At 35.8% G+C, this 16,585-nt stretch overlaps 1 protein-coding gene across 1 annotated transcript in view; it reads right to left on the bottom strand.

Moving 5' to 3' along the window:
• The window catches only part of SPAG16 (sperm associated antigen 16), a gene marked incomplete at both ends in the record, with an annotated part of 378,554 nt that overhangs the window by 316,326 nt on the left and 45,643 nt on the right, over positions 1-16,585 (bottom strand). Inside the window, one exon of the mRNA XM_084289402.1 lies at positions 1,389-1,519. Coding sequence (XP_084145528.1) covers positions 1,389-1,519 — 131 coding nt within the window. The remainder of the gene's footprint in view (positions 1-1,388; positions 1,520-16,585) is intronic.

Here is a 16,585-nt window from a genome sequence, read left to right as displayed (position 1 = left end):
CATTATTCTACCTGATTCACTGAAAATCTTGCAAAGTGTGCAAGTGTTTTCCTTCTCCCAACTGAATCTTCCCCCTTACCATTCCCTACACCATTCTTATACCTACTGTTCTTCTGATAAGCTCAATAACCCACCAACATTTGGGGTAAAATTGCTACAGCCTCCTCACAGTGGCAATGCACTTCTTTCCCGATTGGCCCAACGTAACTATACAAGAGAAAATTATTCAAAATATTACTTCAAGAGTATAGGTTAGGAATTAACCAGATGGGAAACCAGAATCAAGTATGTGAGAGACTAAGCAGAAGCCTACCAGCAAAACTGAAAACAGTACAGTGAATACAAAATATGGGCTGTCAACTAAAAAAAAAAAAAACTGCGAATGGATTATATTTATCAAATGTGCAAAGATGGTTTCTGCTTTCGCAGACAAGATTTACCTTACATCCACCAACCCAAAAAACATTTTCTATTTTGTGTCACTGCTTTACTTGGCCCTGATTTTCAGTACTGTTTAAATGATGCAACACTCAATTTCTTGACAACGCTCATTTTTTGACAAGTCAGTCAATTGTCAAAGTTTTAGCCTGCATGAAATTGAATTGCCCAAGCTTTTATACCTTTTAAACATAACTACGTTCAAGTACGTTTCTTAGATGCAAAAAGATACTAAGCTACTGAAGGTAAATGTAAGAATACAGTTTTTCTTCAGGGAGATACCTTCAGAATTAATCTACTTGCAGTCAGTGTGCAATAAGAACAGTATCGTGCTACATGAAACTTACCTGAATAGCAAAAGTAATGAATGATTTTGTTCTGAAAAAAATCTAAAATCTATTAATACCTAGAGACAATTAGTAAGAAATATCTGATCTTTCATACCAGTACTTTTTTTTCCCCCAAGATTTTTATGTTTATTCTTCCTCAGCCTGCAGCTAGCAAGCCCTGAAATGTCATTGCTTACAGGCTATTGCACACTCAAGCTAATCTAAATTTAAACTCTTCTGATTTTTGACCCAAGGGAATAAACTGCAATCAAATACAAATTGCAAAAATATTCAGCATTATAATTCAGCATTCTGGCACCAGAGTTTATAGACATCCCTGGTTCCCATTTTTATATTTGCTAGCCAAATCCCACCCTTCATACATACAAGATGAATCTCAATCTGTAAACAGTTCTGCCCAGGTGTTTTACTGCATTTGTGCTCCCACTATATTTCACGATCATTTCTTCTGCTTTCATATTCCTCAGAAAATATCCCCTGACAGGGGCCACTAGTTTTTTGGAAAATCTACTTAAAGCAAAAGCTTATGAATGGCCTGCTCAAAAATAAGAGTCAATGTGCATATAACTATAAAATTAATGTACTGTTAATGGCTCCTACCAGCTCACTGCTAAGTCGTGCACTTTTAGAGTGTTGCCCAGTTTATACTCTCCAGTCTTCAGGGGTTGAGTACATTCTTTAGCACGAGCAAGGAGTAGGTTTGCGTGACTATCCACAGGAAACTCTGAATCCTGAAGAAAAAATAAAATTATTAATTATCAGAAAAGTTACACAAGTTGAAGCAATGTACTACTTATTATGTTACTATTTTAAAAGCACAATTTTATCTTATTTTTCCACTTTGCTTAATTTTCATCAATTTTTAATTCTCGTCCTGATTTTATCAATTTTGATATATATTGTTAAAGCTGAATGCAGGTGTATCTCAAAGACCAGTGCCTGTAGAGAACAATTGAGTATTGTGAGATTTATTAATTTGTTCTGTTGTAATTATATTCCTATAAGCTCACTGTATATACCAACAAAACACCTTCTTCCCCAAAACAGAAAAAAGCACCTATGTAGTTCAGCATAACTGCAGCAGGAAAGAAGCAACTCTGCACTGTGGATGCTGTGAGATAGAGTTAAAATGGCAAATAAAATTCTGCTGTCATTTCTAAACAGAACAGAGTTTGTGTAATGGTACAGGTGTAAGTAACAAACTTAGCCTGATGTTTTCATTATAAGTGTCATTTATGTACCCCATACTGGAAGAGTATACCAATCCCCTATAAGAAAATCCTCTCTGTGCAATTCAGGACCATCTCTGCTTCCAATAAGTATCTGGTGGTAGACAGTCAGAAGTTAATGCCAAACAAATTTCAGGTAAACTAAATATTGTTCCTTAAACAAAAAAAATAACGTTAAACAAGAAGTATAAAGTTAACAATTAAAATCCAGTGATCTACTCTGCACTGTACCATCTCATGATATAAAAAAAAAAAAAACAAACACCAACTTTCAGAAACCTTTCCATTTCATCAACTGGCAGCCCCCACAGCTCCTCCAACTAAATTCAAAGGGAAGAACTTACTTTCCTTGTCCTAGTCACTCAATTGGTATTTGATTTCCCTCTCTTTATCTTACATATATCTCCTAAACCAGAGATGAAAAGCATGAAGTCCCAGGGTCATGCTCAGTGCAGCAGGATTCTTGGTGCAATCACCAAGACAAGTGTGCCATGTATGTTCACATAAATAATACAATACAAAGGAGACCAGATACAGGTAAAGAGCATTTTTTTCTCCTTCATGCATATATGTAGACCTGTACTGAGAGTAACTCCGCGCACTATTTCCCACAGACCACTGCTATGTGGACAAGATGATCCTTTTCTCTACTGGAATAAAGGCCCAGTTTCACACGTGGCGTCATTCCGAAAGAATTCACAAGCACACGAACACTTGTTGAACAGAGCACTGAAACATCATGCTGCAGTTCAGAGGAGACAGCAGCAGCCAAATCAGCAGCTGATGCTGTTCAGCAGCACACAGTACAGCAGGTAGTTCCAGGTTTGAAGAGTTTTAGCAGCCTCTCCGGGGCAGCAATGCAGGGAAACAGCATCTGCATTGATCTACCCCTCTGTAAGATTCAGCTACAGGCCCAAAGCAGAGTCTGTTCTTCAAGGCTCTTGTTCACTCATTGTGAAAGGACACAGACAGACCTACCGTTCAGCATGTTCAAGGAGGCACCTGTCCTGGAAATCTGTGTCTTCAAGAACAAATGAGAAACTTGTTTTGTTTTGTTTTAATTCAGATAAAACTAATTAGACATTAGACAAATTTGGACTGAACCCTGAAGATAACTTCCTCTACGTGTAATAGGATATCTTTTGAGTATGGCGTTCAGACTTCTCTCATTTAGTAAAAGTGACGATCATCATGAGAAACATCCTCATCAACAGATAATAGAAGGCAAAATCAGGTGTTGATTGAAGTGGATGACTCAGCAGAGATTCATGGGTAACATGCTTAAGTTGCTGGACTGTGGGACTAGATTCCTAAAAAGGCCCAAATCCTTCAAGTATATACTGAGCAGAACTAAGAATACTCAACTACCTGTTTCCTTAAGCTCCAGCAGTTTAAAGCATAAGACCCACAGAACTTCTGCTGGAGCGCACCAGCTTTGGAGCAGAAAATCTGGACCCTGGGACACAGTGGAGACAGTGTGGCTGTGAACCAAGAACCTCACTGTAGACTTGATATTCTGTATACATGCCATCAGAGATGGGGGCTGAGGTTTCCACAACAAACCTCAAAGAGCCCTCAAATCAAACGTGAGCAGACTGAAGTTGTCAGGCTCTTCCCAAGAAGAATACAGATCTCCTGGAGTCAGAGCGGGCTCTGCCAGGTCAGGGGCAGAGGGGATTGCAGCATGAGGAGGGTTGTGAATAGGAGGAAAGAAACACAGCAGCTTGCAAACAGGGAATGAGGATGTTATCCAGTACGGGCCACAGAAAGAAACTGGCCCTAAATCATTGAGAATGGATCTTCATACTGACATTCAAGTCAAAGACAGATTTCAGATGGCTGTTTGGACATCATCCGCACTTGTCATTTACAATCAGCTTGAAATAACTGTCTGTGCAGGGCTTCAGGCAGGTGAACTGCATACAGCAGTATTCAGAGCTCATAACATCACAAGATCAACTCTGCTGAAAACAGCTGATGTAAAATCTTGACAGAGAATCTTTTGGTACAGAATATAACTCTATTTATTTATCATTATTGGCACATGAGATCTAAATTGAGCATCAGGTTGTTCTTAATGGTTAAACGTGTGCTTTAAAGTAACTTGAATGAGTTCTCCATACCAAGAGAAAAATCTGTTACTCCAGAATGGGCTGAGAGACAAATCTTACGTACTCTTCAAAATACTTTCTTCTTACAACTATAAAGGTGATAAAACAACAAAATGCATACATACATACTTAATTCTTGCAAGCTCACTTTCAATCTGAGTGATCTTATTTTTTTTAAGATTATTCAGACTAGATTTATTACCAACTCTAATTAACCAAGCTAAACAGCTTTATTAAAAATAGATTGTCATTAAAGACCATAAGGACGGTAGCCATACACAATATATTTTAAGGGCTACACTAGTCATTACAAAACCACTTACAAAGACTATAAAGTTTTCTAAAGACTAAGATGATCTTTCACGCTTACAACATTTTCAGGACATCCTGCTGCGAGAAACTTTAAAAGAAAGAATGAAATTACCATATTATTTAAAATGCCTATAACCACTAAGATTAAGAACAGAATAAAATCTATGTATTTTAATCCGAGTATGTGCACACACAGCAGGGATATCCACTAATTTTTTTTTGTTTGCACTTAACTTGATGGCAGCAGTTCTGTTAATTTGAAGGAATAAATGTACAGCAAATTTCAAAATTACAGACCATCAAGAGAATATCATTTTGTCTCCCACTTCAGAAGCTTTCTACACCACATGTTCTGTAAGGATGCTATTAACCCAAATCAAACTCTTCAAATGATTATCAGAATTGCTATTAATTTTAGCTACTGACTTAATGATCAGTACAAGTGCATCTATTACAAATAAGACCTGAAACATACTTTGCAGCGTGGCTTCAATCACATATGTAGCCTAATAAACCCAGTCCAGTATCTACCGGGTTTTGATGCCGTTTGTTTTCACTTGTTTACAAGAAAGTAAGACTGGATCTGACAAAGCTTTAGATGTTTAATACTTGGTCATGGATATGTAAGTTTTTTTTCATCTAAACTACGTTTGTTTCCCCTTTGAAGTTAAGAAACTAAGCATTTAGTTTTGTTTGCAGAAAAAACTTCTCTAGTGACCCCATGCAATTATTTTATACACTTGTACAGATGGGCAAAACTTTAACTTCAAGAAGCCATAATGATGAATAATGATGAAACAGTGGGCTCCATTTCTGTGGAACAGCATGGACGGAGAATGACGACTAACACAAGACGTTGGTCTTGCCCTTCTGACTGGAGAGCAAGACGGAATCCGGGGAGAATCTGCAGAGCAGCAATCAAAATCATCCTTTGGTGGTGAAAATCCTACTTTTTTTTTTTTTTGTCAAGTGCGGTTTAACAAGGCATCTATGTCTTGTACTAAAGTGCTAACTAAATGCTTATGACTTCAACCAACCTTTTGATATAAGTTAGCTGTCTATAGTTTTCTATATTTCCATTTGTATGTATTTAGAGGCATACTAAGAAACAAAAAGGACCAAAAAAAAAATGCAAACATGTTCTGAAAATCAGCGGGATTTAGGTGGATTTACACAGAGTAAATTCACTGATTTTTTATTTATTTATTTTTTAAATTCTACACACACTACTTTTATTACTTCATTTGACTAAATAACTTACATACCCACCTTTGAGCTCCTCTTGTGAGAGTGGATTGTAAATGTTTTTAAAAGCAGCAATACTAGTATTAATTTGGGGTTGATTTCCCATAATGAATACCTCAATTCTTAAAATTCTATATGAAACATACAGAAGATAACAGAACCAAAACTTTTTCATATCTCATAGGAACAATTTTGGCGAGAAAGATTAAGCTATGTGAGGAAAAACAAACAAATAGAAACATTCAAAATTAGGAAACAAATACATAAAGTTCCCATATTACTGGAATCCTGCATTGTCATTCCAGCAATGTATTTCAGGAATAATATTCCCGCAGACCTGATGCCAGTCCCAAGAAAAATCCATACTTTTTCAAAATCTGGGAGTGGCTAAAATAAGCCTGCAGTATTTACTATACACAGTCTAAAGAGTGAAGCAAAACTAAAAATCAGCATAATTCCAATTTGTGCCACTAAGTTTTGGAAGCTTTACACGGTCCTTGTTTCACAAATTTTTACCTTCCAAGAATTACATGTCTGCACAACCAGAATTATGACTTTTAAAAAGCGTATGAATCAAGAGGCTTTTTGTAAACCGTCTCATTCACTTTCAGTAACTAAAGCAATTACTAAATGTAATCAGACCTATTCATTTCAGAGGGAATTGATTTTAGGAAAGCCTGAACTAAGGTACTCTGAATGGAAGTCACTAAAAAAGTCTTGCATTTTCCAGTAGAAAAAAAAATGCATCCTATTTCAGGAAATATTGCTGTAAATTTCACAACTATAGTTTAAAAAAACAAAACCAAAAAAAAAAAAAAAAGAGCATAATATGAAAGATTAGAATTTCTATCATTGTTTACAAAACACAAATGAATAAAAAATTACTTATTCTCTTCTTCCTCATCAACAATGCAATGAAGTCAATTACTGAAATTGTAGCTTTGACCTCCTTGGCTGCGATACTCCTTTATTTTACTAGAGCATAAGACTCAGTTTCAGTTGTAGAGATAATTCATATCTGTGCCTCGTACTTACGGGTCTGAACAGCACGAAGAGCAGTATCACCTGTCACGGCCAGGTGAAGTGCTGATTTCGGTGGCTCCCCAGAACATACCAGGTGTAAGATAGTTCAAACAACCAAGTCTGTTGGTGAGGTGATTTCCTACATGAGAGAGCTACCTAGGAGTTTAGAAGCAATGGCAGCTTAAGGTGTTCTCTCAGAGTATTTCCAAAATATATTATTACTATATAGATTTATCCAAGCTTCATTGGAACTTCAATTTATGTCAGGCATAGCTCAGTACGGAGGTGGCTCAACAAGCTCTGAACTCCTCAAAAGGAACACAAACATGCTTCCTACCAAATAACAGAATTCAATATGGATTTTTTTTCCCCAGATACAATAGTTTATCACTGTGAAATAAATGTGGTATCTATCCTGAAAAGCTCCTACAATAAAAACATGATACTGAGAATGCTAACAAAGATAGCTCCCCTCTCTCATCAAACTTTGGCAATGACAGAAATGTCATCATTTAATCCTTATTCTATTATTTTCAATCACTAAATCTAAGGGTAGAAGAGAATCCATTACACAAGTTGAGCTCTTGCCTCACAAGGCTTTGCAATACATATTTATTCCCATGTTGATTGCAAAGACTGACGCTACCATCGGCAAGGGAAATGCATGCCACAGAAGTCAAGGAATGCCTGTACTGAGCACCAAGGGGCCAAATCAATATACTGGGTTTTCATTCACTCTTGTATCTGCAAGTTACTAGACACTGGTGCTATGAAGAACATGAAAAGCTATTAAGCTTTTCTCTTGTGTCAGTATAAAGGAGAAAGTAAAGCACTTCCTGCCTGTGAAATCCTATTACTTCATTATCACAGGCAAGGAACAGGACTTTTAAAATGGTGTCCTGGAAAGCATCTCTCTGAACCACAGAGATACATCCTCAGTACCTGCCAACAGTGGAAGCAAATGGTGCACTGCACCTACCCAGACCGGCATTTAGAAACTGCACTCTCTTTGTTATCTAAGTTGCGGGTGAAGCAGATTGTTAGCCACTGATAGAAAGTTAGCCAGCACCCTTACCCCATCTACATGCAAGCATTTCCATAGCTGTCAAGAAGCTAACAGGAAGAAGTACATACCATTAACCTCAATTGTTTTGTAGCCCCAGGGAAGACAAATGGTTGATCCTTGGCAAAGGTAATAACACAAACCCATCTGCACCCCCAGGTAATAAAGGATGCAGTACTGGTTCATTTGACTTGCCTAGAGAGCCCTACAGAAACCAGGGCTGCATGAACTCACAAAAGCATTCCCTGCTCTAATACCTCACAGGTTGATACAGAAAAACAAACCCTAAGAAATGAATTTATTTATTATTTTTTTTTCCTCCAGGTAAGAACCTGTTCATGGACATGGGGCACGTGAGTATTTAGTGATTTACTGCAGACCAAGCTGGAATTCTCTACAAGAGCTTAGAAACCCAACTATCTTCAGAGTCTCAGACCGTTGCTTTAGCTCTCCCTAAAAAGATACAAATCTTGTCTTGATGGCAATAGATATGCAATTTAGACAATTCGCCCTTAAAGCTCCTAGAAAGCTTCTTGACTGGATTCTTACAAGGAAGACTGCTTTTTCTGCTTCTGAAAGCAAGGCTTTTCAGAGCAAGTCTGCAGCTTTCATTTTCCTTGAGGAAGATGCGAGAGATTCTCATTTGTCAAAACATACCAAAGGTAATGAACAGATAAGTGGAACTGCTCCAAATCATCCCACGGCTGAGAAAAGCATAGCGTACTTTAAAATGAAACAAGAAACATCCAAATCAGTTTATCGAAATAACAGCTGGGCCTTGTCTCTATTACCATCACCTAGTTCTAGGTTTCTCTGTATTCAGATGTGAGAAATGGAAGTCTACATTAACTAGCTTTACTATGTAACTGCCAGCAAAAATCTAGCGTTGTTACTTTAAATAAAAAATAAAAAGAAGATTAACTGAGGCAAGGATCATCAGGCAGTAATTTGGTGAATCAAAGTCCTCCAGTGAGGAAAGAGGAGGTGCAATCTATTTCCTTCTGCAAAAAATTAATCAACTCTATGGCATCAGGAGCAGTTCTGATTTGAAAATTATAGAGGTCATCCTCAGCCTGCAGCAACATGCACAATAGGAGCAATCACCATCACACCTCCTGGCATATGCATACATACAATTTAAAGCAAACACTAGATGTTTTGTTAAGAAATGAGAACTAAGTAATAAAACCGAAATTCTTCTTAGAGTCATAGCTACTGTATATGTCAAAGTCTCAGCAAAACATTCTGATTTATGTTATTGTCTAAATAATTTCGAGGAGGTGTTCTGTTCTCAATTCTAACCCCAAATCTGGAATATCTCTGCACTTCTGTACTTGGGAAAGTACTGCACTGATCAATAACAGCAACATTCATAGACCATTGAAATAATCTTTTTACCCCAAATTAGAAAGATGAGAAAATTAAGGGTTGTTTGCTTAAATGTCCTGGAAATTCAGTTTTGCTTACACTCTGGAAAATATATTTTGCATTTTTTTTCTTTTAGATAAACAAACTTTAATATATTAAGTTTCCTATATTTTAGTTCTTGAATATCAAAGCAGTTCTAAGGAAATCAGCAAGCCTACTCAGGAAGTCCTTGTTAAACATACAGTTCTCAAAACAGGGCTTTATTTCTTACACATCATCTCAGTTCTTGTCCACATTATCACAGCCTTCAACACAGGCTTACTAAGAAAGTAAGAAGTCTTACTTAGAAGATTACTAAGAACCCACACATTCAAATAGGAAGCAGAAGAAATCTTCAGATGCAAATTTATCAAAGGAGGATGGAAAGAGTCTTGGCTGTAATTGCTCACAATGAATGAATCTTACTCATCCAACTTCCAAAAACAAAGTATGTCAAGCTAGAACATTTAAGAAAGCAAACTATAACATGAGATTTCCCAACTATTTTTCCTCAAGTTACTGTTTTTGCAAGAATCAGTCAATTTCTGATGAGAAATGTGACCAATGACCACCATTAAGACGGCATACAACACTATTTCAGTTTATCTGAAGGTTCAAACTAAGTTTTTAAGAGAGATTCAAGTCAGTGCCTATTTCCATCTTCTTGGTGATGAAAATCCCGATACGGCATTCTGAACAGCTTAGTTTTGATGCAATGGAGATAGCTTCCCTCAAAAAGAACCATGTATCAATACTAATTCAATAGATACTTGGTTAAGTGCTTTGATGCAATGACGACAGAAAATTAATATAAAATAAGGTAAACCAAAATTATTCCCCCTTGTGTTTATTTTCTCAACTTGAAGGAATAACATATCCTTTTCTAGCAGACTGTGAGAAAAAATATCTGAAGATATTCAGGGTATCCCCTGAACAGAATGCCACCACCAGTAAAATATTCAGTAGTCTATGTTGTCTGATTCTAAACACTGAAACAACTCAATTTCAGAATGTTCCCGTGTCTATACTGAGTGTACCACAACACATTTACACCTTGTTTTACTATATTAATCATGGCTGTAATTATTTTACAAACATCTGAAATATAAGGAAAGGAAGTTGAAAGCCATAGCAGGAGAGCACAGTAAAACTTTTATTGCATACTACATCTTGCCTGGCTTGCTAATAAAAAGCATAAAAATCACCTACAAAGGTTGTGGCCACATAAATCCTCCTTATTCAGTATATAACTCTGACAAGTCTTCATTTTTTTTTCTTTTTAAACAAACATGAGGATAACACACAATAGGTAATAAAAACGAATTAATTAAAAGAGCACCTAAAACTGTTCTGACTTCACATTCAAGGCTACTGTATTCATGCAACTTGGAAGAGCTGGGGAACTGGTGCTACCAATAAATTTCAACTTGAAACTGCTCCTGACAATGGCACTTTTAAGGGTCTGCCAAATCGAGTCTTCCTACAGCTGGTGCCTACGCAATAAAGTAGAAAGCAGTAGTATGATAAATATAACTATCACAGATACTTGGTACTTATTTTGACAAAAGCTCTTATTAGCACTTGTTGATAAATTTTAAGAAGTTATTTGTCTACTATAAAATGGATAAACTTTAAGATAGGAGGCTACTGCACTAAAACTTTGTTTCTTTTATTGTGGCTATTAAAACAGTGTTTCTCAATGATCACTAATCTGAGAGATTTGAAGAATAAGAAGAAGCTAGAAATTATAAACATCACTGAAATGTTATAAATTTTCTTCAAATGTTTACTACTACTACAGCTTGTTTAAATTTATTGCCACTATTTCAAAAAGTAAAGGTATAAAAGGAAAAAACCTTACTCTATGCAAAACACATAGCCAAATCCCACAGAAATAAAATAACTGCAACATTTTAGCTTCTGCTAAATTGCAGATGGGCACAACATGCAAGGGGAAGATCACAGCTTGCTATCTCTCCTCAGGAGACGCAGTATATAGAGCGACTGCGCAGCCCATGGAGTTGTGCAGTTGCTCAGAGGACTGAGAGCTTGCTCAAGGAGCTCAGAGGACTAAGCCCAGAATGATTACTGGATTTCTGATGCTCTGCAGCCACATGGAATGGAAAACAAATGCTACAACTTCATGAAAATAAATATATTTTTTTTCAGAGAAGGAAGAGTCATCAGAAAGTATTAATTGAAAATCTGTCCCGTCTCAGGAAGGATACTGATGCTGTGCAGAAATACCACTTGTGAATTCTTCCATGCTTTCTACTATCTCAGCGACCTCATAAAATGTAATTTTAGTCTCTTATTTTAATTACTTAATCTAATTTGTTACGGGATATAGCATGACCAGCAATCTCTGGTGAGTCACTACGGTGAAGGAGGAACCACAGTGCAAAGAAGTGCACAAAGGTACTATTATTCTGAGCGATACGTCTCCAAATGATAGAATAATCATCCAAATTGTAATTTACCACTCCTTGATGGTAGTAATATAAATTAATAAATTAAATAATTAAAATTACTTTTAAATATTGCAACATTACAACTCTAAGATACAAAATCTATACTGGTACCACTAGGTCTGGATTTTAAATATCTACTTCTGGTTACCTTTAATAGGAATTGAGAATGTAAAGTTATGACAAAAGAATAAATTCAATGCTATTTTACTAGTAGCAATTCTGAATGTGTTGACCTGATTCTTGTCTCATAGAATCACATCATAACGACAGAATATATTCCTATTAGACTTTAAAAAACAAACAAACAAAAAAACAACTAACCTACAGATAACCAATCCTCTACAGGGCACAAAGCAACACCTATATTAATACATTATAAATGTACAAAGCAACCGTATCTACACTGTAATTTTACATAAACAAGCGAAGACTGTTACAAAACACAACTTGATCATTTGCCAAGCATAAGTCAAAGAAAATTAATGAGAACACTGCAGTAAATTATGATGCTACAAGGTATGCACTTGGTTGCCTGGATTTTCATAGCAGTTTTGTAAATCACAAATAACCGTATGTTATTCGTGAAGACGTTCCCCATCCCCTCTTTAAATGGCTTATACTTGAAAAAGCTACTAAATTTATGATCAATGGTAAAATAAACAACGGTACAATAAAACACAGAATCTTCTACCAATTATAATTTTATTTTGTACATTTAAATTTTGCTTACAGTGCAATTAAACTTCAGTGATACTTTAAATTACTGCAACACGTGCCGAGCATGCCATACAACTCAATTAGGCATGTTAAAGAGGTAATTTTGATTATATGAGAGCCATGAAGTTAATTCAGCTTTTTGGCATACTCCAAATATGTTGCAACATTGTCATTTTTGTATGTATTAAAAATTGTTCATCACCATTGATATATTCTCTACTAGAGAAGTATGCTATAGTCGAGTTGATTAACAGCTTCAGATGCTTTCTTCAAATAAGTTGTCTAATTCCTATTTGGTTCCTCAAAGCAGCCATGTGAATCAACAATTTAGTTATTAAACATAACATATCCAAATCCAAATGCATAAAAAGCCCCCTAAATCATTAAGTATGCTTAGCATGATACTATAGATAGTATGGTATGTATTTATTTTTAAATCAAAAAACCTATAGAATCAAAACCTGTATCAAATCTAGGCTTCTTGTACAATTCATCCCACTGCAACACTTGAAGTGGTTGAAAGAGCCTAAGGTTAGAGGCAGTAACAGCTAGCTTACCACCCACAGTTTGAAAACCTGGTGTTAAAAGAACGTATTTACAGAACTGAATAAAGACTCTTAAATTCAGCTTGCATTATCCATTAAGTTACTAAACAATATTTGTACTGATAACCTGAGGTCAAAATGAAAAAGAAAAGACACACAAGATAAAAAAACAACTCCTTGATGTGTTTAGTAGAATTACATTTCATTCAAGGTCTGTATTAGAAAAATACTTTTTTGCATGCCATTGTAGCACAGCGTAATTTTGCTGTGAAAGCAAAATGCATTCATGCCATCACCAAAGCACAGCACACCCTTTATGCTCCCTGGGAACGGCTCAAGCCATAAGCTGTAGGAGTCTCCTTCTATCCAAATATACGGCCCTAGTAAGAGAGAAGCTTACAAAATGTTGACATAAATTTTGTCTTAATGATAGTTGTAATTAAACTAGATGCTTTTTAGGTTTCTAGAGTTTATCTTACATCTTTTTGTCCCAGAAGTACTAAGTCACTTAGCCCTTTTGAACTTGTGGCACAATTTGAGACACAGCATACAATGTAAAAAGTAATTTCCTAAGCATCTGTATCACATTTCTGGGGAGTTGTCAGGTTATTTCTTCCACATTGTTTTTCTACTCAAATATTTCATTTTGAAAAGTTCATTCTGAATGTTACTAGTTCTGTGTATTTTCTTTCTCTGCTGAGAAATATATAGGACCTTTGAATACCTAACAATATAAAATCTACCTCCATGTCTACAGAATCCCAACACACATTAGAAATATAATACCATAAATGCAATATAAGCTGGGAAGATAAGAGATTTACTCAGGCAAACATTAGTTCTTTAAATATAGCAAAAGACTGCACTAAAATACCACTGAAGAGAGTTTCTAGAAACAGATTTATTTGTTGTAACAAACAGTGGGACTGATGTATTGCTTTACAATATATGTACAAATATTTTAATTATATGTAAAGTTTATGTATTATATATGTACAGAATATATACATTTTATACACATGTGTATATTACAAAGTGTGGAAGACATGAAGCAAGAGGAAGACTGAATTTATGAATGTTAAGTGTTACTGTATTTGGTAAATGTTTTTTCTCAAAGTAGAAAAATATTCTTTGAAAATATTCTTGTTACTGGACATAAGTGCTGATAGAAAAATAAGTGCTGACAGAAAAAGAAAATGAGAAGACTGCTATGCATACAGGCCCTGTGATACTTAAGGCTGGCACGTCAAACACTGATTCATAATTGTTAAAATTAATGTTTTCCCTACAAAGGGTTATTAAGTCATTATGCAGTTCAGTCAAAAAGATCATAACCAAAATGAACACTGTAGCTTTTACCAGCTATCAAAGTGTTTTTATGCTACAAAATACTGCCAAATGTTTCTTCATTAATTCCTTCCTTCCTCCAGCACATGGGGTGTCTTTTTATAAGAAACATCTTCCCATTATGCAAAAGAACAAGATCACAATTATAAGAATTCTGACATAACACCAAGACCTCCATCAGGACTATTTTCCTAGCACATGAGAAAATGGACAGATTTCCACCAAATTCAAACACTGCACAAGCAAAAACTGCTATATTCTTCTACTCAACATGTTTTAGCAGAGCTACTAGCCATTTCAGACATATTTTTCACGTGGATTGTCTATTTAAGCTAAGAAAAATCACTTCTACATTGTTAGGATTGCCAGAATCACAAGTAGTGTCCCTATAAATTCTGTGCAAAGAGAAGAGAATGAAAGTGTCAAAGACATTTCATAAGTAGAAAAAAAAGTTTATGGAAATAGCAATGCCAAACCAGAAGACACAAGTCCTTACAAGCTAATCCAAAACATGCTCATTTATGGATGTTTTAAAGTACAGTTCATCTGCATCCACTCTGATTTTATTTCTAATACATTCACTGTAAATAGGTGTGGAAATTTCTATTATTTTTCAGATTCGGTTGGACACGATCCTATGCTGTGCTAGCAATAAGAGAAAAAGTTTTCTTAACAGTTCTCCTACCATTAGTCTCATCTAACACTGATGCTCCACGTTCAACTAAATTTTAAAGTTTGCCATTTATTTTCCCTTACTAACTTTCCAAATTTTAAACAAGTTTCATTTTTCCTTAACTAGTATCCCACTTTTAAGGCATTGTCTGAAACCTCAAAATTGCATTTATAGTCTCAATCTCTAGTAGACATTAATTTTTTCATTTGTACTAAAGTACACGTTGTGATCACTTCAATAACTGGTGTAAGCACAAAGGATTTACAAAGGTTCATATATCACTACAATGAAGTAGTAAACACATTCAGGGACCATTAGTTATTGATTTATTTGCAATTACCCTTTACAGATGCTGTCCATATTACTCCCTTTTGCATTTAATCACACTGATTCAGTTTCAGGACAGGCAGTAACTGTTATTCCAAGCTCCACATAATGATTAATAATGAAAACAAAGCCATAAGTACTTTGACAGGGCTTCCTCAAGTGCAGATAGATACAAAGCACTCAACTTGCCAATGCTGGTAAGTAATGAATTCTCTCCAACAAAAAGCTGATTATTTGACTACAATAGTTGTTAGCCATACATATTGCACCAAAAAGGGCTAATGCTGATTAACCATCGCTGTAACACAGCAGACTTTCAGCACTGCAGGAAGCAGACGGTATGAAATATGCAGGTGAGGTACAGCCAGACTGACTTCACAAATATGCCAACAGTGAAATGGGAAACGGCCCAAAACTGCCTAGAGGTGGAAGGCAGACAGCCTCTCTTATTCATCAAGACTACTAAGCCAGAATGGACCATTTTTGTAATCTATTTTGGACCCCATAAAACCCAGGCCACTGCCCTTCTTTGAATTAACATCTACTTGAATTACACGTAGCTTAAAAAGAAAATCAGCTATTATTTAGGAATTGTCAAATTGTCTTTCAAAATTGAAAAATTTACTGGAACTCTGGTACATTTGTGAAATGCCTAACTATACTCACTGTTGAAAAGCAACACTTTATTTCTAACCCCAGATGTCTTTAGATTCAATTTCCATCTACTGAATCCTATTCTACTTTCCTCTGCTAAGTAAACAGTCCTATTAGGAACATTTTCTATTCCCTTTTTGAGTGATCACAGTGATGAAAATGCTCCTTAATTCAATTTGTGAAACTAAGCAGACTGCTTAATGGGACATTGCTTCACTTTTCACTAGCCTCATATTCTCTACCCTAATCATACCACCATCATATAAAAAACACAACTTCCCTAGCTTTCCCCAGTATCCCTTATCATAGGCCTGTTACTATGGCATCTCTTTTCCTTACTTAATTTTAGTGGTCACTGTAGTAAAAATGTAGACTTCCGTGTTGAGTTTACCAAGCGTTCCAGGCTTCTCTGCCCCATTTACATGGCTCCTCTATGAGCTAACACTTTTCCAGTGTGTCAGCTATAAGCTTCGTCAATAATTCTGAATGAGATCTGGTGCAGATATTTATTCCAAGGCTCACATAAAAATATTTAATGGCTTACAAAAACAACAAAAGAGCTCTGAAACATATCCTGAAAACATCTGATGATTCTCTGTTAAAGGCTTCATGTCAAGCCTTGCCATCTTAGTAATACTATTTAGGTTGATTTTGAGTAACAATTGCTTCATGT

This window comes from Netta rufina (assembly GCF_964035555.1).
Source record: "Netta rufina genome assembly, chromosome: 6".
Lineage (NCBI taxonomy): Eukaryota > Metazoa > Chordata > Aves > Anseriformes > Anatidae > Netta > Netta rufina.
The sequence above is the reverse complement of the archived record's forward strand: the minus strand, read 5'-3'. Positions and strand labels throughout refer to the sequence as shown.